The 23,370-nt window shown below is 36.4% G+C and overlaps 1 protein-coding gene across 1 annotated transcript in view; it reads left to right on the top strand.

Moving 5' to 3' along the window:
* Positions 1 to 23,370, top strand: part of LOC306866904 (N-acetyl-beta-glucosaminyl-glycoprotein 4-beta-N-acetylgalactosaminyltransferase 1-like) — a gene marked incomplete at its 5' end in the record, with an annotated part of 174,833 nt that overhangs the window by 87,815 nt on the left and 63,648 nt on the right. The window contains 3 exons of the mRNA XM_079412335.1: positions 15,358 to 15,453; positions 18,739 to 18,829; positions 18,930 to 19,030. Coding sequence (XP_079268461.1) covers positions 15,358 to 15,453; positions 18,739 to 18,829; positions 18,930 to 19,030 — 288 coding nt within the window. The remainder of the gene's footprint in view (positions 1 to 15,357; positions 15,454 to 18,738; positions 18,830 to 18,929; positions 19,031 to 23,370) is intronic.

The following is a 23,370-nucleotide window of genomic DNA, read 5'->3' as shown; positions in this document are numbered from 1 at the left end:
AAAGTCAGAATTCCAGGAAAAAATTTAGAAATTCCAAAATCTAAACTCACAGTTCTGAGAAATAATTGTCAGAATTGTGAGATGTAAACTTGAAATTGTGAGAAGAATTGAGATAAAAAGTTGCAATTACCTTTGTTTGTGTGTGTGTGTGTGTGTGTGTGTCAGAAAAAAAATCAGAATTCCAAAAAAAAAAAAACAATTGCAAGTTCAAATTGCAAGATGCAAAAGTCAGAATTTACAATTTAGCAATTACCTTTTATTATTATTATTATTTTAAATCACCCCGGTACATCATTCTTCACCCTCTCCCTCCTTCATTTTTTAAAGTTAGACATCAACTTTCTTAGTATTACTCAAGCTATTCATTATAAAAAATATAACAAGAAAAAAATAGTAAAATATAAAAGAATGCCTGTTTTCTGATTATTATTTTTTTTTGTAAAAGTGTCTAGGGTTGCTAGAGACCCGAGGTATGTAAATGTATAAGTACTTTTTTCTGCGCAACTATATTTACATATCTGATGACTCAATACGTGCAATGCATCTTTATTCCTCGAGGTGGCACTGTTTGATACACAATGATGACGTGATGTTTCACTCATAATTACTGCAGGCATAAAACAAACGAATATCATCAGCAAAAACTGAACTGGTTTGAATGGCTTTACAGCAGAGCATTACCATACGCAATGAAATATAAATGTCACTGCCATTTGATGCTGGATGTGGTAAATAAGCTGCCAGAGATCAAAATATTGAATATGAAGTCATTGAAAACGAACGTTTTGAGATTATGGTTGAGATTGTGAATCTAAGGTAGATGCTGAATGTACTGTGGAAGTGCACTCTGACGATGACAGCGATGGTAAAATCATCTGCTTTAAGTTTCAAAAGGTAACAAAATATGCTTTATTTATTCTTCTGTAATTGTTCTTAAAATATCAAGAGAGTTTTGTGCTATTGCAGCAGTTAGTGGACCATCCGTGATATATAGGTCCGGGTCGCTAAAGACCCGAATATGTAATAATGATTGGCGAAACATTCACGCATTTAAGGGTTAAAGTGACTTTATTGTCATAATTATTCCTGTTAGATAAAGTAAAAAAGTTTTTTTTCCTAAGCTGCTTATTTGTGAAAGCACAGGATTTAACGCAGTTTTCAGAACGGTGGGCATTTCAGCCCATGAGGCCGATCAAGCAAACCAGCACGTGCAGAATAATGAGCCAGAGCCACTGCAGAAATCACTATGAATGCAGGAGAAGTAGATGCACCATTTTACAATAATAATGGTGAGGTGGGAATATTCTACAGGTCAATGACAGCGGTTTGTTGACTCTCTCAGGTCCTGTAATACAGGGCTCTCAGACTCACTAGCCAGGCAACTATACAGCTATTGGCACAGTAAATAAAGTAGGATAGCGAGTTATTTTCCCGTTTTACCGTTGCTGAAGTCTAGTATCGAGCGCAGCGGCTGATTGTCCGTGTAAGTGAACATGCAGAGATGACGTGCCTCTGTGGCGGTTCCAGCATGACAATACCCCTGTGCTTGAAGCGAGGTGCATACAGAAACGCTTTACTGAGTCTGTGGAAAAATTCAGCTGACCTTCACAAAGGCCAGACCTGATCCACTCTCAGCTTTTGTCGAAAACGTTTTTTTTCCGAGTCAGACTCATCTGGAAAGAAACCATCATTAGATATGATTTAGCCTGGATCATTTCAAGTGCACACTGAGGTTACTTGATGTTAAAGTATTTGTTCTTCTCATATTTTCAACCTAGTTTCATAGGGATGCACCGATATTATTATTATTATTATTATTTTTAAACGCAGTAGCCAATATTAAAATGAAATGCGATAAAAATATAAATACACGCTAAAAATGCAAGTAATAGTTTTAAATGCTACAAGTGAATTTGGGCATCACAGCACTATAATGTACAGCATAAAAGATAACATCTGCCAACGTTACATTTAACAGTGTTATAAAATGTAATATAAAATAGTGTTTAAAGATTCATTTTAAACCAGTGTTAAATGACAGCAATTGTATTTCTTGTTTTATTTGTTACTTTTTTATTTTATTTTATTCTGATTATGAGTCAGTTTTCTTTTAATATTATTTAAAACTGTTGAAGCATTTAAGATTTTGCGTTAGCTTTTATATTTATATTTTCAGTTTTCATTTTTAATATTGTAATTTTGTACATTTTGTTGTGCTTTTGTCATTTTTATTAGATTTATTTGTATTAGTGCTGTCAAACAATTAATTGTGATTAATCACATCCAATATATATATATAGTTTTTTTATTTATTATAATATATATATATATATATATATATATATATAATATGTAAAATAAAATAAAAAATTCAAATAAAGATTAAATTAAATTAAAAAGCATGTGCAATTAAATATTGGCTAAAATGAATGCAATATATACAATGTATATATAAAATATATAACTAAATTATTTATATAGTATATAAAATTGAATGTTACCGATAAACAAAATAATCTGTAATATTGTCCTATAATCGATATGGCACTGGTATATAATGCAGCTCTAAATTTTCTGTGACTGCTCTATCCTTAGCACGGTTCTTCCTGTTTTTACTTTTCTCACGTGTGTTGGCTGCTAAATGTTGTGTTGAGCGTCGGCCACAGTTGCTTCTGGGGAATGGATGGCCGGTCCCTGACAGCTCTCAGAGGCCAAGTTATTTATAGGAGTGAGCACAGGTGACATCCGGCTGAATAACAGCCCTGAGATCAGGCAGATGTTCACTGCTTAGCAAAGCAAACACAAGCTGGTATCGCTTAAATTTAGAGCAATTCTTTCTGAATCTGGGCACGAGATGTATGGCTCGTGGTTTTGTGAGATCTGGCCGTTCTGATGAGGAATAACAATGAAAAAGTCTGACAGACCTTGAACCCTTCATGTGGAGAGATGTAGGTGCGAGGCTAAGGGGAACGCTTTGATGGAGGATTGACTGTAATGGGCACCCAGACCATTAGCAGGACTACAGACCGTTGACGGGGTCTTGAATTAATGGAACTTTATAGATTAACTGTAACGCCAGTGGGTGATACATCAGTTCCATATAGAAGACTTTGACCTCTGGCCTTTTGATGCTCAGTTTCATTTCCAGCTTTGTCGCCTCTGTGATAAGAGCATCATTGCTTTTTCCCTCCTCTGAGGATGCTATCTGTTTCCCTCTTTGAGGAACTCTCTTTAGTCTTCCAGTTGCCACTAAATGACAGTGCTGGCAGCAGTTATCTGAAGCCATTATGTGTCATTACAGAGTTGAGAAAATTGTGAGCATCAGCGACTTCCTGTCGGGTTATTGCAGTACAGTCACGAAGACCAGAGCTGGTAGGATATCTGTATTCAAACTGTGATATCTCAAACACAAATGTCTTCTGTATAGCGGCAAAACTATATGTTCTCAAAATTGACTAGTCGGTGGGTTGCCTTAAAGGCTAGTTGACTAATTGGTCTTGAGGAAGTGTTGAATGCTTAAAGGGATAGATCACGAAAAAAATTCAAATTCTGTCATTAATTACTCACCCTCATGTCATTCCAAACCTGTAAGACATTTGTTCATCTTCAGAACACAAATCAAGATATTTTTGAAATCAGAGAGCTTTCTGACCGTGCATTGACAGCAATGCAACTGACACGTTCAAGACCCAGAAAGGTAGTAAGGACATTGTTAAAATAGTTCATGTGACATCTGTTCAACCTTAATTTTATGATGAACATGAAGACTGACACAAAAGAGAAGAAATAGTTGAATAAAGTCATTATTTTTTGTTTTCTTTGTGCACAAGAAGTATTCTCTTAGCTTCATAAAATTACAGTTGAACCACTGAAGTCACACGGACTATTTTAAGAATGTCCTTACTAGGAGTGGGAATATTCAGACACTTCACGATCCAATCCGATTCCAATTCTGGGAGTCATGATCCGATTCCAAAACAATTCTTGATCTACATTTTTTCCTCAATTAATTCTTCTGCTGTGCAAATACATCTTTACAACTTTACATTTGAACCAAAATTGCAGTTTCTATGCTTTTTGTTTATGGAATCTCTGTATGTCAGTACTGCCATCTTAAAAGTAGCGGTGTGAATCTTCACTGGTTTCACGATTCAAATCAATTACGATTATCATTAGCCTATCAACTCAATATCACGATGCGTCACATTCTCAGTTTCCAATATTGCTGCACGTGGCTACATTTTCATATACATTTTATATCAAATTTATTTTGTGTAAAATTTACTTTTTTTATTATATAAGCAGGCTACTTTTTAAAACAATTACTTAATAAATGAAAGCATATCTAAAGTAAAACACGGCGGGTGGAAGCACACACCGTCAAGCAATGTGCACGTGATTTTTTTCTCCCACCCCTACTCCTTACTACCTTTCCGGGTCTTGAACATGTCAGTTGCATTGCTGCAGGGTCAGAAAGCTCTCTGATTTCCTCAAAAATATCTTAATTTGTGTTCTGAAGATGAACGAAGGTCTTACGGGTTTGGAACGACATGAGGGTGAGTAATTAATGACAGAATTTTTCATTTTTGGGTGAACAATCCCTTTAAGCAACTTAGCATGAACCCAGTTTAAAGGCAGGGTAAGTGATTTCTGGAAGCCAATGTTGATATTTGAAATCACCAAAACAAACACGCCCTACCCCAAAAGGGTCTCGCCCCTATTTTGATAGATCCGCCCCACATATATGTATCTTACGCAACCCAGGCAACGATTAGTTCTGTGAAACATAAGCCGCTTTTCCACCGAAATTACCTGGAACAATATGTCCCAGGAACTTTTTTCCCCCAGACCTGTTGTTGTCTGTGTTTCCATCGCGGTCTAAAGTACCGAGAAGATTAGGCAAATAGTCTGGTGACGTAACGTTAGGTCTGCGCACGTTTCTCAATTTCGGACTTGCATTCTCGGTAGTTCGGACTTCATGATTTAGACTCGGGAGTTTGAACTCCCGAGGACAGAACGACACAAGTCCGGTAATTCTGTAAAGAGCAGCATACTTGATAACGTCAGTCAGCTCACCTTGGGTGCTGCAATCTTCCTCACTGTATTTACAGACAAAATATATATAAAACACCATTGCCTTGTTTTGTTTTCATTTAAACATATTAATAGCCGCAGAAATGTAGTTCAGGGAACGTACATACATTACAATGAAACAAAATATTATATCAAACATTGCCTGCTTTCATTTTCATTTTAACATGTTAATAGAACAATAGAATAAAGACCAAAGATTACCTGTTTACCCAAAACAAATTATATTTTATGTTTATCCACTACATAGACATCAGAGCTAGCTGCAAATGTCAGAAGGACTAGCCGAGGTTATGCTCCTCTCGTCGGGATACATGAGCATTGAGCGCCCGGTGATCGCGTGGAGCTCACGGCTCCGAAATTGGCTCAACTAGCAACCGACAACTTAAAAACTTTAGTTCATCTAATGAATAAAAGTCAGTTTACGGAGTGTTAAAAGATCTGTTAGAGCAACCTAAGATGTTTTAGCATTTAGCAATGCTAATCTTTTTTACAATCCTCTTTCTTTTAGATAAATGTTGATTTTCAAAGCCTTCTACATAATATGGTAGCATTTGTCTCTTAAAACTAAAGGCAAACTTTTATGTTAATAGTCAAATGTAATTAACAAGTTACAATGAGATGCACATATACAGTACCTCAGCACACGATTCTCAACCATGGTGAGGATCTACAAATTTTAAATCAGTAAAATATTAACTCTAATCCACATGACAGCTAACTGACAGTGACAACAGCAGCAGGAGCATAAATTAAGCCAGTGAAATGTAAAACAATGATAATATTTTAGTAATAATTAACATAAAATGTTTTCAAACTGCAATGCATGCTGGGAACTTGTGCAATGTTGTTCAATGTAAAATTGTTTGTTCAGATGACTCAGTTTGAAAAGTTGGGAGAACATTTGGATATGTTGTGAATACTTACAACAAATACTTGAGTATCTAAGTAAGGTAAAAAAAACAACCTTTGTTAGCGACATGCTTAGAGTATTTTTGTTCAATTCACACAAACAATTAAACTGACTTCTCCTACTAAAAATTCTTTGTTCAGGCTACTTTTTTACATTGGTTAGTAGAACTTTTCAAAAGTTGGATTTTTTACAGTGCAGATTTGAGTTTTAAACAACTAGATTCTTGCCTGAAATACACACATCCAGTGTAGGCAGACTTTAGCTGTTGCGTTGCGCCGCGTCCGGTGTAGATATGGTGTTACTCACCTATTGAGAAGAAACAAAACAACCTCGGTGTCCGATCGCAGGCCTTCTGCTTTTTGAGTTCTCTCCAGCGCTGGAAAGCTGATCCGATATTTACACGGGTCCACCTTTATCACCTAGCTCAGGGGTCATCAAACTTGATCCTGGAGGGCCAGTGTTCTGCAGAGTTTAGCTCCAACTTGCCTCAACATACCTGCCTGGAAGTTTCAAGTATACCTAGTATGACCTTGATTAGCTGCTTCAGGTGTGTTTGATTAGGGTTGGAGCTAAACTCTGCAGGACACCGGCCCTCCAGGACTGAACTTGGTTACCCCTGACCTAGCTAGTCAGATGTATTCATTAAACTTTATTACTGGTTGCTATGCCAATACGACAATATACACTCACCGGCCACTTTATTAGGTACACCTGTTCAATTGCTTGGTAACACAAATTGCTAATCAGCCAATCATATGGCAGAAACTCAATGGATTTAAGCATCTAGATGTGGTGAAGACGACTTGCGGAAGTTCAAGCCGAGCATCAGAATGGGGAAGAAAGGGGATTTAAATGACTTTGAATGCGGAATGGTTGTTGGTGCCAGGCGGGCGGGTCTGAGTATTTCAAAAACTGCTGATCTACTGGGATTTTCACACACAACCATCTCTAGGGTTTACAGAGAATGATCCAAAAAAGAGAAAATATTCAGTGAGCGGCAGTTGTGTGGACAAAAGGAGGAGAATGGGCAGACTGGTTAGAGATGATAGAAAGGCAACAGTAACTCAAATAACCACTCGTTACAAACAAGGTATGCAGAATACCATCACTAAGCGCACAACACGTCGAACCCTGAAGCAGATAGGCTACAGCAGCAGAAGACCACACCGGGTGCCGCTCCTGTCAGCTAAGAACAGGAAACGGAGGCTACAATTCGCACAGGCTCACCAAAATTGGACAATAGAAGATTGGAAAAACGTTGCCTGGTCTGATGAGTCTCGATTTCTGCTGCGACATTCAGATGGTAGATGGTCAGAATTTGGCATAAAGAACATGAAAGCATGGATCCATCATGCTTTGTCTCAACGGTTCAGGCTGGTGGTGGTGGTGTAATGGTGTGGGGGATATTTTCTTGGCACACTTTGGGCCCCTTAGTACCAATTGAGCATCGTTTAAACGCCACAGCCTACCTGAGTATTGTTGCTGACCATGTCCATCCCTTTATGACTACAGTGTACCCATCTTCTGATGGCTACTTCCAGCAGGATAATGCACCATGTCACAAAGCTCAAATCATCTCAGACTGGTTTCTTGAACATGACAATGAGTTCACTTTACTCAAATGGCCTCCACCGTCACCAGATCTCAATCCAATAGAGCACCTTTGGATGTGGTGGAACGGGAGATTCACATCATCGTGCAGCCGACAAATCTGCAGCAACTGCGTGATGCTATCATGTCAATATGGACCAAAATCTCTGAGGAATGTTTCCAGCACCTTGTTGAATCTATGCCACAAAGAATTAAGGCAGTTCTGAAAGCAACCTTTTGTTCCAACCCGGTACTAGCAAGGTGTACCTAATAAAGTGGCCAGTGAGTGTATATGTTGGTGATGATATAAAGTGTAAATCGACTGAACTTTTTGTATATCATTTATATATTGTTGTGGTATGCAAATATATCTGTGGAGCTTTTACACTGTAAAAAAAAAAAAAAAGTTGAGCCAACTTAAAAGTTTAAGGCAACCATCTTCAGCAGGAGGAATTTTTTTAGGAAATTTCTCAACTTTTTATTATATAAACTTAAAACAACAAGTTGAGAAAACTCAAAAATCTGCTGAAGCTGGTTTCCTTAAACTTTTAAGTTTGCCCGACTTTTTTTTTTTTTTTTTTTTTTTTTTTTTTTACAGTGAGCTATTGACACGTCAGAGCGATAAAGAAACATGGATGAATGAGCAATAAGCAGCTTTCTCTGTGTGTGTGTACCCCAAAACAAAGATAAATATAATGCTAATAATAAAGATATAAAGTAAAAAAAAATTGTTCTAGGGCATACTCACACTAGGCACAGTTGCCTTGTTGTACTAAAGCCAAAGCGCTATTGTCCTTTCGCTAACAGACAGATATCACAGGATTATTACAGAGGAAACTGAGGTTAATGGTGGAATTTGCAGCTTTACTCACAAAAACTACATTACCTGTTCATCAATAAGATGAGAACCAGACCCTTTGTAAATCTAAATGTACTCAAATGAAATTAATTGAAAAGTGTGATATAAGATTTTTGCTGTCATAATGATAACAATAGCGCATACAAAAGATGTAAATTAACTGTTCCATGCTTCAGCGCGGTTAGGTCACACTACATGTGTACCGCACCCGAGCCACCTCTTCAAGCGGGCCAGGGTATGGTTAAACGAACCGCACTGGACTTGAAATGAACTGGACTTTGAGTGTCAATCGCGCTCAAGCACGGATCAGATACCCTAGTGTGAGTACATCCTAGATCTAAGTGAATAGCAGATAGCACACAAAAAATGATGAATAATAAAAACATTGAAAGCCAATCGGAATAATTTCTGCTTTAAAGAGCATTTAAAGTGACAAATGACACAACCGTATTGTATACTTAGAATACACTAATATAATTATCCTTATAATTATAATTTTGGTGTAGACAAAACTTAGTGTTACTTCACTGGATGGCCAATTTCACATGTAGTTTGTGGATTTTCAAAATACAAAATACTGTATTTGTATTTAAATACGTTTTGCCACACAGTATTTTGTATTTTTATTTAAATACGTTTTTCCACGAAGTATTCTGTATTTTTATTTTAAATGCATTTTGATGTATTTGTGCCCATCTCTGGATACTGTTACGGTGTAGGTGGTTGTAGTAAAAATAAAATAAAGGGTCAGGAGAACGAAGTAGCATCAACGCACTTTAAACCTTTAATAAACATTAAATAACATTAAACTCAGGCAAAGACAAAGGGAGAACTGAGGACTTATAAAGGAACAAGAAGAAAAGAGCAAACAAGATGATTAATACAAAACAGGTGAATGGAATAAATGATGATTAACAAAACTAGGACAGAAAAAAACAAATAAGGGCAAACGGGAACTAAACGGAAACCAACACGTGACAGATACATTGCACCCCTAGCCAATAGCGCAACAGTCGGTGTAAAAATGTGTTTAACAGTGGAATTCCAGGTGAAGACTGCAGTACCCATGATTCTGTAAAGAAATATCCACCAATCAGAAGCTAACAAATCACTCCAAATTAACTCTTTAGTGCCCTCCCCACTTTCATGAAGTAATGTGAGTGACGTAATAGTTTAATCAATCAATAGTTGTTGTTTTTTTCTTAAAAATGTTTTTCTCCATCTTTTTTAATTCAATGATGTCATTAACATTGCTTCATGGGATTGCAGTCCTTTTTCTCACTAAAGCCACTGAATACAGTCCTTTACCTTTGTCTGATTTTAAAATATTTTTTTTTTGCTTCATGTAATATAGCAGTTCTCCTCATAGCTGGGTGGTTTGGTTCATGACTTTTAACTCTTTAATGAAGACTCTTTTTTTTAAATCCCTATGGGAAAAATGAATGGAAAAACACATCCGGAACCAAAGCTGCTGAAAAAAAAAACACTATGGAAATGCTTTGGCCTCTCAGGTGACTTGAGATATCACCAATCAGCTTGTTGGTTGTTGTTGGACTAGCCGACCATTTTGGCTCATTCTACGCCAGCAGTGTAGCATACGGTCTGGACCGACTCGAGAGAGCAATCCTGCATTAGATGCCCACAGATGCATGATTGTGGCACACATCACGTCTCTGATGCCCGATCCCAGAGGCATTATGGGTGACAAATGGTGCCATTGCTTGTCATTCTGAGCGGTGGCTGATTGCTTGTCAATGTCATGCACAAACCTGCTTTCTTGGGATGTGATCCCTCCGTGGGTTGCTGTTTTGAGTTTGGAGTGAAGCAGGTCTATCTGGTATTGAGAGGATTTAGATCAATGGGTCTCCACCAGACTGACTGAGAAAAGTGAAGGTCATGGTTTTTTAGACATACTCGTGAGATATGAGGTTTGCTCTAAGAAATACAATAGGCTCCTGGGAAAAATATTACTCTGGTTATTCCTTGTGCTGGAACAGAGCCATCTTTTCTGGCTGTGTAAAGTTTGTACGGTGTGATTTTCTGACCAGTGAGTGATTCTCTCAGTTGTTTTGTAGCATATGAACTCTACCAAAAGATTTCCAAACACAAATCTGATGGGTAATTCACGGCGTTTGCAGTGACAAAGCGACCACAAGCCATTAATTTATAGTGAGAGTTGGAGCTCTGGTTAGCATTAGCATTTAGCGTTAGCCACTGGTAGATGCTGTAACTGCACCTTTAAGCATGAAATATCATTATCCACTTATTAAAATGATAAATTCATTTTAATATTTTTAATAAATATAAACATACATTCACTTTCAAACAACTAATTAATAATTCCACTTAGATAAGACATGGAGATCTGGGGTGCGTTTCCCATAGCTATCTAATGATGTTTTTGGGACATGAACCCCTGGTTTGCATTAGCTTTTAACCCCCACTGGCAGGTGATGTTACTACACATTTATATAAGAAACATCATTCTCCGTTTAAATAACATTTAAAATGATAATAATATAAAACAAAGTTTATTTTAAAAAATAATAATAATAAAATGAGAGATCAGGTTTAGCATTAGCAGTTAACCCTACTGGTAAATGATGTAACTGCACCTTTATTCAAGATTTTTTTTTTCCATTGAAATTAAATAAACTATAAAAAATTCAAATAAATAATAATAATAATAATAAATTAATTAAATGAGAAATCATGAAAATAATAAAAATACTTAATTTCTATTAAAAATAATAATAGATGATCAAATTAAATTAATAATAATAATAATAATAAGATACTATTTATTTTTTTTAGAAAAATAAAATAAATACATTCATTTTCTATAAAAATAAAATGAATGTCTCCAACCAGTTAAGACATTAATTTTCTTAGCATAGGTTAGTATTTATAGCATAAAATCAACAATGATGTGACAGGCTGATGTCATTGTGCCCCTATAGGCTGTGTAACATTAATCTGAGGAGTGGGTCTCTGTCTCTCCATCTTCCCAAATACAGGTCATTAGCAGCAGTTCTGGGAAGCAGGAGGGTTTCCATTAATGCATTAATGAGAGCATTTGATTACTGTCATCAATCAATATGTGATAAGTGATAGCTTGAGAGATCAATCAGTGGATACATAAAACAGCACCACACACAACAACTAATCCAGTTGATGTATGGCATTTCTCACCATTCATGATGGAATAGATTCAAATCTTGAGTATATTGAATGACATTGAATGACACTCAAAGCGCAAACTGACATAAGTCAATGAAGTCCTGAGGACATTGACCTCTTGTATTATCTTCATTTGTAAAGTATCTGTCTTTTTGAATATTTATTTTATTTTACCTGAGACTCGAACCCACGACCTTCTGGTTACAAGTCCAACTCTCTATCTATTAGGCCACGACTGCAGGTATCATTGAATAGCGTTAAATCGCACAAAGCTATGACTTCACAAGACTTTGTTAGCAATCATTGCACTTTTATAGCTATGAATCAAGCGCGCAAGAGATATTACATAAGGATTATATAAATGTTGAAGACAGCTGCCATATTTACCCATGAAGGCTATTGAGTTTAATCAAAGCCTCCCCATAAAAATCCCTGTGGTTTAAACAAGAATGGCACTCTATGAAAATACAGTATGTTCTGCTTGATGGTGTTTATTTATATCCGTGGAATCGCAGGGTTAATCTCTGTGGCCTAGTTTGTGGGCTGGTACCGAGGATAAAAGCTCACAGCACAAATGAGAGACTGACTCATTGAATTCAACAGGGTATGCAATAAAACAGCTGCGAGAATCGAATCAAAGTGCCTGTTATTGATGTTTATATCATTCCGTGTGGTTGTATGTATGTGTAGAAACAGAAACTATTTTCAGACTATTTCTGTACGTCGGCAACTTTATTTTCCCTAAACAGAAATTCAGGGCGAGTGTGACATGATAGGAATAAATGTGGTCTAAGGTCACGATGTGGTCACTGCTTTCAAACCTACTGTTAAAGTGGCCATATCGTTCCCTTTTTTTAATCGTTTTATGGTTTTCCTGAACATTATAAGGCCATTTATGCAACTTTTGTTTTGGAACACAAAAGAAGATATGTTCAAAAATGTTTCAGTGTTTGGACATTGTTCTGTCTCATAATATATTCATATAGATATATAAGACTGTCATATAGATGTGGAACAACATGAAGGTTAGTTAACGATGACAGAATGCTCTTCTGCTTGAGCTAACCTTTTGTCATGATTGGCTAACCTAAAAATTATTTGCATTCCAATTCTGACATCCAAAGGCACAATTTACTTCTCTTATTCCAGTATAGTTAGCACTGCTTCATCCAACGCTTCAAATGGTGACAAAAATTGGTGTAAATGCAAAAAAGAGAAATATTTTCCGATAATATAAATATGCGGTTTTGTTATATAATTTCGTGAGGTGGAGTTAATTACATATTTAGGGTGTGTTGTTACATTAGCGAAATTTCAGTGAAAATATTCGCACGAAAAGATCCATTGTCTATTGTCAGTAGAATAGCGATATATTTGAATATTTTCAAATCTTCATATTTTCAAATGTTCGCAAAACTTTCCTGGATTCCGGTATTTCGTCTAAGTAACAGTAAAAGCGACTGCACCTTTTAAGTCTTCTTTAACAATATTGTTCATTACACAAACAATTGACTCTCGTGATCTGGTTCTTTTGAATGAATCCGTCAAAAAAATTCACGAAACGGTAAATAAATAAATAGTATTTTAAAAATCATTCAGATATTTGACAAAAATATCATTGGTCATTGTTTAGCATATTAAGGTTGAAGCATAACGTTTATTAAATTGAAATTGAATTAATTAATTTGATCGTTCATTCGTCCGATCTGTCGTTCGTTCATTCTTGCAGAGTTATAAATTATTCTTACAAAAAAGTGTGACGTTTATGTGACTACATGTAACATTTATAATAATAATAATAATGCATTTTGTTTTTATTGCACTTTATTCAAAGCTCTACACAATATGTTTATATTTACATTTATGCAAAATTATTATACATAAATTCATGTATGCAATATATTTGCGATATTGCATATATTTATTATATATGCAATATCGAGGTATTTTTTATACATATATGAGATATATTAGTAAACAGGTATAATATAACATTTTTATGATACATTTATTATTATATAATTATAATATAGTTATGGGAAGTAAACATAAAACTAAAAAAGTAATTTGGATCCAAAATGTTTCTCTATTTTTTTTTTTTGGAGCTGTCCATTGTCACGACCTTGAAGATTGAAGATGAGCTACTTTTGCAGCTTTGTTTAGATTTTGAATGCCTATTTTTATTTTTTATCGTTTTTGCATGATATGACTCCTTTAGGAAAGGCCTTGAAATTGCATCACCGACCACTTCACGATTTCTTAGCAAGACTCCAACCATTCCTCCTGAACCCGAGGTCAGTTCCTGAAGCGACTATTAGATAAACTACTGAACTCATGGGTTGACCAAGTTCACCTGAGCTGTGATGTCAGAAACATTTGTTCATCAAAGATTCATTGCAGAATGATGCAACCAAAGTTTCTCCACTTCATGAAAGCGAATGAATTTCCCTCCAGCACTTCAACCGCAAGGTGCCTTTATTCCTTTAGTCTCTGCGGTGTGTGCAAATGTGCTGTGTAACAGAATTGTGCTTCTGATCTTCTCGTATTGATCGCGTTTAGAGAATTCGCCGAGGGAGAGAAAGGAATCAATTTCGCGCCAACAGCAAGGAATAAACAATAACTCCCAGTTCTCTTCTGTCTGCTCCAGTCTAATGTCTTCTGACAGACACCAAATACCGGGAATAAAATATTCAGGGTTGAAAGTGTAGCCGGCTGTCTAATGTGAATATGTCGGTTCTATTTGTCGGGCTTAAAGAGCTTTAACTGACATTGGCGAGAGCCGGTGTTCTCAGTATTGCGCGTGGTCATCCGTGCTTTAGCATGCTAACTGATGCTAATGGTTTGTGACGCGGCCCATCAGAAGTGAGCGCCGTGAGCGTGTTCTGAAACGATTAGATTTTTCTACTGGGTTGGAAAATGTTCTGGTTTTCGCTGCAGGCTGTAACACCTCTGATGTTTTGCGTTGTGTTGTGGTTTTTGGGGAGCCTGTGGACGCTGTGTGGAACAATGTGCCAGAACACCAGTCATCTAAACTGCTGTCGTATTTTATTAATGCTCAACTCCCCGTGGATCAGATTGTGGCGGGTCGGTCCAGCTGAGGTCACACGGCAGCGGTCAGGACAGGATTAGATGCTCTGACGGATCTTCAGCGGTTTGGTGACTCAATCCCTGGTCTGGTTCTGCTGTAAATCTCATAATACTTCACAAGCTGGTGTTTTTTAAAGACTGTGGATATTGTATTTTCGTCCAGGAACACACTGGTTCCTCGCTGAAGAGACGAGCACAGCTGGTGACCAACATGTTGGGTTTTGGATGCTGGTCTCAGCATGGGCTTCTGCCAGTGTTTGGGAAGCTACTTTGAAACATTAACTTTCCAAACTACAAGCTTCTCATAATGTTACAGTCAAGGTCTACAAGCTATCTATCTATCTATCTATCTATCTATCTATCTATCTATCTATCTATCTATCTATCTATCTATCTATCTGTCTGTCTGTCTGTCTGTCTGTCTGTCTGTCTGTCTGTCTGTCTGTCTGTCTGTCTGTCTGTCATCTGACAATATCTATCCATCCATCCAATCTATCTATATCTATCTACAATCTGACACTATCTATCTATCTAAATTGTAGCAAAACATAAAATTTAAATTTTTGTTCCCATTTTTATTCACTTCTGCTGTGTGTCAGAAAGTAATCTTCAAGTCTTCCATGTTTCTTCTTCTCAGTTTAAAGGTCAAGCAAATCTCCACGTCTTTGAGGACTGGTGTGGCTCCTCAGTCGCTCAGCTCAGGAAGAACCTGCATTTTCCTCTCTACCCCCACGTGAGTATCAACAGAAACACAATCACCTTCTGCTCCAAAATCTGAGACTACTTCTATTTAGCGTTTTTAGTGCCATATCATATTATTAGCTTAACAATTAGATTGAATTTGAGAACGCATTTGTATTTGGTTTGCTGACATGAACAAAACCTCATGATCACGTTCTCCAGAAATGATCCTAAGAACATCTCGTGCTTTAATGGAAAAAAATCCAGGTTTGCATGAAGGTCTCAGACGTTTGGTCAGTTGGATTTGTCTGTTTGTTAGAGAGTGTGTGCATATCTGTGCTTCTCTGTGTCTTTCATACTTCAAAACTCCCACAGACCAGATCTCACGTTCATGTATTCTCGGGTGATGTAGAGATGAAATTGGTTTGTCTATTGTCCTGGAGCGTCTATAACTCAGATTCCCGTCTCGAGAGACGTGTGTCTGTGCTCTGCTCACATAAACATTAGGAGTTTGTGGGGAAAAATAGTGGAAGATAATGCCCTGCTTATATACTGAAAATTGAGATAATAGTTTTCTGAGATAATTAATAGCAAAACTGGTGTGGTTTTACTGATGTGCAGTGCAATGAGATATTAAAAGTGAATCTTTAATTCAAATCTTGAAACAGTTTGTCCTCTTTCTGATTGGCCCCGTGGCCGTTTTTTCTGCAGGAAGCTTTAAAGAGGACAATTTGTTTTTAGATGAGCGAGTTAATTATTAATATCAACACATCAATTATTCAATATATGTTTAGCTTGTATGATTTATGAGATTGAGGATACCGTTATGATGGAGTTGAGCTAAATAAAAAGAGAAATCTGGAATTATAATCATGATAATCTTATAAAAAAGGGGAAATACAGATGTGATGCATAGAGTTATTGGTGCGGTAACTTTACTTGGGATATTTGAGCTTGTTGTTTTGGTTTGATGGCATCTGTCGTGTTGATATGATATGAAAAAACATAATTGAGTTTTAGAGTAATGTGACAGGGCTGTGTTTGGTTAGATGTTGTGCTTGTGTTGGCATTTTAAAACACAAGCCCACGTCTTTCACTACAGCGGCCGTACATTTGCATGGGGAGCACAGTGGAGCGTAACTGAAAAGGTGGAAAGTAAATATTAGCAGAAAGCCGAGTAAACACGCAGCTATGTGATCGTTGGGAGGAATTTGCTCTTTAGAAGAACTTGTCAGTGTGTTACACTCCAAATCCATTTCTCTTCCGTGGAAGAAGAACTTCAGTGTTTTTAGATTTTGTTTCATGGAATTCAATCTAAAAACATCATCTGTTGCAAATATTTTATCGTGCATATATGCATTTAAAATGAATATTTTAAATCCTGCATTTCATCCTGCACTCAAGGGCGTGTCCAAATTTGATCCAATCCCATTCTCTCAAAAAAATAATGCCTCTCCTCCTTATACCACCTACTTTTTACTAGCATTAGCAGGTTGAAAATCAGGTGTCATGGCTGGGATGTGATGGACGTCTGTTGACTGTTATTGAAAATGGAATGAGCTCTTCAGTATGCCCAACCCAACTTCCTGTTTCATAAGAAGTAAAAATGAAACCTAGTAAATAAAAAAATGAACAAAGGGGAAAGAAATGAAATTGCTTCATATGGTCTTTAAGTAGAAATGTATTTGTTTGTTATAAAATAAATATGATCAAAATAAACAAGTCGATTGTTGGATTAATAATTATAAGATTATTATTATTATTATAGTTTTGATTATGAATTATTTGGATATATTGTTGTTGTTGTTGTTGTTTCATCACGTTTATTTTGGAGTCACCACAAAATAAATAAATAATTGAATAAATAAATGTATTTATCACCATGGAAATTATTATTATTATTAATATTATTATTATTTCTATTATATTATTACTATACATATTCTATTATATTATTATTTGGTGTCACCATGAAAACATTTTTATGTATTTATTTATTTATTTATTCATTCATTTGCCATATTACAATATTTTTAAATGTCTTATTTATTTATTTATCGTTACTTTTATTTTGTTATGGCATGGCCAAAGTACAATTCTGTTGTCATTTAACTCTCTGTGAAGTATTCCTTTGATTTATGGCAAACTGCAGTTTTTGATGATTATTACAGGGTTTTGGAAGGTGTGTCTGCAACCCCCCAGCGTTCTGTCCTCATGTGGGTGGTTGAATTTAATTGAAAGCCCCTACAGGTTGTAATTGGTGGAAATATACAGTTGGCTTATCCTGATCTGTCTTTGTGAATACTGTTTAGTTCAGACCACCTACACAGTCCTCCCACCTCCTTAACTTTGTCATTTATTTATATATTTCATTTTTGGTTATTTTCTGGCAGGCCTGTTTTTATAGATCAGACAACTGACAGACATCTTGATTATTAAAAGCACGTACAGCCAATACTGTGAAAATAGTCCAGATCCTTCTCTCTATTCTTCCGCTTCTTTATCTCCGTGTGTCTGTCTCTGTGATTGTTGTAAACAGATGACAGATATCTGAGATTCTGGTCTCACACACATTGTTATGTGTGTCTGTTTAGCATTAATGGCAGGGTGAGACTGGACAGACAGAGCGGGAACAGCTTCAGAACTCACAGAGGTGTTTTATTTGAAATAAAATGAGCCCCATTATGTCTCAGTGATTGATTTTTATGACACATATAAGACTTTTATAGCAATTTTATGAACAATTTAACTCTGTTTTAATGACAATCACATTAAAACTGACTTGGAAACTTTTTATGTCTTCATTATTCATAGTTGCTTTTTTATTCTAAAATTGGGAAAATTTAAACATACAGTGGGATATACATAAATAAATGTATTTTTTTATTGTGTGTGTGTGTGTGTGTGTGTGTATAATTGTCTCTCTGGCATAATCTCCAACACAACCATCAATTTTATGCCTATTAATGATTTTTTAAATGCTAATGAACATGTTTAATAAGGTGGCAAAAGTATCAGCGAAGAGCTTGTGATAAAATATTAAATCTGAAAATATGTGATGTGTGAAGAAAACAAAGTCAATATCATTTCCAAACAAAATATTTTGTGTCACTTCCAACCAAGCTGTGATTTTGTCAAATTATGCTAAATATATGTGAAAGAACACAAAATATTAACTTTGAAATTAGCTTTGGCCAGGCTAGAAGAGATGGCCATTTTATTCCAGAGATGTTTAAAAAGTTAGAAGAAAAGTACTTTATTTTAGCACACCTACCGTGTCTGTCTTTGCTCATCCCACCAAATACAAATTTCATAATCATGCATTTTATCTCTCCAGACGAGAACTGCTGTGAAGAAGTTGGCTGTGGCTCCAAAATGGAAGAACTATGGCCTGAGAATATTTGGATTCATTCTACCTTACAAAGATGGTAAATGCTTGTTTATATTAACAAGGTGCAAATGGCCTATACCTTCCCAATCACACGCATACATGTTATCAAAGAATAAGAAAGTGTATTCTATATGCAGGTGATTTTCAGTTTGCGGTTTCTTCTGATGATAACTCAGAGTTCTGGTTGAGTTCAGATGACAGTCCTCTCAACGCCCGTCTTCTGGCCTACGTGGGAAAGGTAAGTGATTTAATATTATCATTATATTAGTTAACGAAATCTAATACAATGAAACAAATGTACTTATATATATATAATTATTTGATCCCCTGCTGATTTTGTAAGTTTGCCCACTTAAAAAATAAATAAATAAGGGTTTATCATTTTTATGGTATGGTTTATTGTAACTGATAGAGACAGGATATCAAACAAAAAATCCAGGAAAAAAAGCAGCATACAAATGTTAAAAAAAGATTTACATTTTAGTAAGTCAAATATTTGATTCCCTACCAACCAGCAGGAATTTTGGCTCCCACAGATTGGTTATGTGCACATGTGGAACACAGATTAGTCCTGTCACTTTAAGAAGATACTCCTAATTTCAGCTCATTGTGTGTATAAAAGACACCTGTCCATAGAATCTGTATCTTCCATTCCAACCTCTCCACTACCATGGGCAAGACCAAAGAGCTGTCCATGGACATCAGGGATAAGATTGTATAGCTGCACATGGCTGGAATGGGCTACAAGACCATCAGCAAGAAGCTTGGTGAGAAGGTGTCTACTGTTGGTGCGATTATTTGGAAATGGTAGAAATACAAAATAACCATCAATTGCCCTCGGTCTGGAGCTCCATGCAAGATCTCACCTCCTGGGGTAAGGATGACCATGAGAACGGTGAGGAATCAGCCCAGAACTACACGGAAGGAGCTTGTTAATGATCTCAAGGCAACTGGGACCATAGTCACCAAGAAAACAATTGGTAACACACTACGCCGTGAAGGACTGAAATTCTGCAGCTCCCGCAAGGTCCCCCTGCTCAAGAAAGCACATGTACAGGCCCTGCCAATGGACATCTAAATGATTCAGAGAAGGCTTGGGAGAATGTGCTGTGGTCAAATGAGACCAAAATTTAGCTCTTTGGCTCTTTTGACTCGTCGTGTTTGGAAGAAGAGAAAAACTGACTATCACCCCAAGAACACCATCCCTACAGTCAAGCATGGAGGTGGAAACATCATACTTTGGGGTTGTTTCTCTGCTAAGGGTACAGGACGACTGTGGCCAATGGACGGGGCCATGTACCGTAAAATATTAGATTAGAACCTCCTTCCCTCAGCCAGAACACTGAAGATGGGTCTTGAGCTTAATGAGCTCAAGAAGAAGCACATTAAGGACCTTGAGTGGCCTAGCCAGTCTCCAGACCTTAATCCTATAGACAATCTGTGGAGGGAGCTAAAACTTCGAGTTTCCAAGAGAAAGCCAAGAAACCTTAATGATTTAGAGAGGATCTGTAAAGAGGAGTGGACCAAAATCCCTCCTGAGATGTGTGCAAACCTGGTGGCCAACTACAAGAAACGTCTGACCTCTGTGCTTCCCAAAAGGGTTTCTGCACCAGGTACTAAGTCATGTTTTGCTTGGGGATCAAATACTTATTTGACTTACTAAAATGTCAATCTTTTTTAACATTTGCATGCTGCTTTTTTATGTTTTTTTTTTTTGATATTCTGTCTCTATCAGTTAAAAAAAACCTACCATTAACATGATAAACCCTTCTTTTTTTTAAGTGTGCAAACTTACAAAATCAGCAGCATTATTTTCCCCATACTGGATTCTGATTGGCTGGAAGGTATGCGTTAAAACCGTTGTCAACTCTTCCCCACGACTTTTATTAATAAAATAGCCTTGATACTAGATCCCTACATTATATTCCTTAGCAACGAGGTGGTAAAATCGCTGTTTTTGAAGTAACAGCTTCATTGTTTGTAGAGAGATGCGCAGATGCAGAGGTAACGCACACACAGCTGTCATCTCTCTCTCTCTCTCTCTCTCGATCGATCGATAATTAATTCAAATAAATGTGATCTTACCGCACTATTTAATCTCTGTGTCTGATTTGAAACAGGCAGAATGCTAGAGCTGACGAACCATAACTGACGAAAATAACCGTAATTTTTAGTCTTCCAATCAAATATTGCACTGCAAACATAATTAACAGCTTTAACTTGTCAATGCTGGCAAATGACCACGGTATAAGCGGGTTAATGCATCGCTAGCCGTGCATTAAAGGATTTTAATGCACGTTTCGGAGGCAACCACCCGACACGGCATCAACATTGTGCGTTAAAATCGTTTAATGCACGGCTAGCGTTGCATTATCCCTTTAATATATTGTAAACTTTATGCATAATACTATACATATATTTCATTATTATAGTTAATACAAGTATAGTTAAAAAACAGACAAAGATACTAATATAGTTAAAAGACAATCTTAATAACCCTATATATATATTTCACTATACATTATATACAAAAAAATATGTATTTGGGTAGTTGACGTATCAATGTGTCCTATGGTGTGACGGAAAAATGTAAAAAACAAACAAAAATAAAACTATAACATTGAAGATAAACCTCTCTCATGCTATTTGTAACTCTAAGAATGAAGATACATTTTTCTCATGTTATTTGTATGTTAAGTTTTTTTTTTCCTACATTTTTGCTACGTCACACCATAGGACATAGTCCAATTTTTATTTGTCAACTACCCATATGCATATGTAAAACCTTTATTATATTAGTAGAAATGTATATAACTTTTAAAATACAATAACTAATAAACATTAATACAATAAACATTGTTATTTAAATATACTATAAAGTGTATATATATATATATATATATATATATATATATGTGTGTGTGTGTACTGTATATGTATATATATATTTGTATGTACTGTATATGTATATATATATTTGTATGTATATATAATGTAAGTAAAGTACTTAAATATATTGTGTATATTATGTAGTTTATATTACTTGCCCATGAACCTGTATTCAATTTTATAGGTTCTAAATAATAAATATCATTCAGCACTCTTTTCATTAGTCACTGAATAACAGATACCAGAGTCACTGTGGGCAGCGGCGGTTATTTCCTCAAACGGAGGACCTCGCTGTTACTGCATGGTGGATTTCATTTAGATTTATTCCCCAGAGGTCTCAGTACTTAGAAGTGTAGATTTGCATGATATAAAGGAGCACTGGCTTTGTAAAACACAATTAGCGTCTCAGCCAGAAGCCTGTGAGAGCGTACAGGGAATGTGCAGTTTACTGGTGTATCGATTACGTCTGGCTCAGATGGGGCTTGGCGCTCACGCTTGCCAGCTGAGGACTCGATACCCTGTCACAGAGACGTGTGATCGATTGAAACGCCGAGGCTCAGAGGCGTCTCTTTGTCTAAGAAAAGAATCGCAGCCTGTCCGGAATTCCGAGCGACTCCTTACGGAAGCGACAGACCTTTTCCAGGCACCTGTAGATGGGGAAGTCCATCCAAGCTGGAGAAATGCATTGTATCTGTGGGTGTAAATATAGACACTCAAATGTTTCGAGATTCATCTGAAAGTTCATTTAGAGAAGATTCATTTCAATTTTGAGGCAACGACTTGATAAATAGTATGAAGTGGGAACAAAAGAGCTGAGAGGGAAGAAAGACACGAAGAAGAAAGAGCAATATCTCGCTTTAGTATAATAGAGGTGTGACTCTATTGCTCTCGTATTTTCTCTCGTTGCCCCCTTTCCATTTATTCAAGACTCCAGGGTAGACAAAATGAGTTTCTTCAATGTAATTCTGTGTTTGGGGAAAGTTTACATGGCTCAAAAATAGACAGAATAGCATAAAGGAGAGAGTGGGGTAACGGCAACAGAAATAACTCAGACGCCTCTGAAAGATGAAAAATACAGCTGCCAGGTTATCCACTGCACTTCCATTGTCCGGACAAATTGTGTTACAAAGTAGTCCAAACATTCTTAAAAATACCTTATTTTGTGTTCTGCATAAGAAAGAACGTCATGCAGGTTTAGAATGACACCAGGGAGTGAAGTTTCTCCAGAATTAATTTTTTTGGGTGAAATATCCCTTTAAGAGTTTCACCCGATTGACAACAAAACAAGCAAACAAAATTTCAAAAACATACACTGAAAGGATGACTCCATCCATATCTGTAAGTGGACTCTTTTGACTCAAACCAGCAAGCAAACACATAAAAACACCCTGAATACCCGATTATAAACTACAAAACAATGCCCTGTAGCCAAAAAATTTCCATAAGCACCATTCACATTTTTCCCTTTAGCGGGCGGATGTTCTGTGGAGCTCATGCAGAAAAATTAGTAATCTGTGTAAATAGAAATCTTCTAGCTGTAAAGCATTATGGGTATCCCTCCCACTACTTTGGTGGGAAACGATACTAGAGTGGAATAATCATGTGTGTCCACCTATTTTTTATTGTTATCATGTCTCCTTTGATGCATCTTTTCATTTGCAAAACATTTGTGAAAAAAGTGAGCTAAAT

Source organism: Barbus barbus (genome assembly GCF_936440315.1).
Source record: "Barbus barbus genome assembly, chromosome: 48".
In the NCBI taxonomy this organism is placed as follows: domain Eukaryota; kingdom Metazoa; phylum Chordata; class Actinopteri; order Cypriniformes; family Cyprinidae; genus Barbus; species Barbus barbus.
Note: the sequence above shows the minus strand (reverse complement) of the source record. Positions and strands in the feature narration are given on the sequence as shown.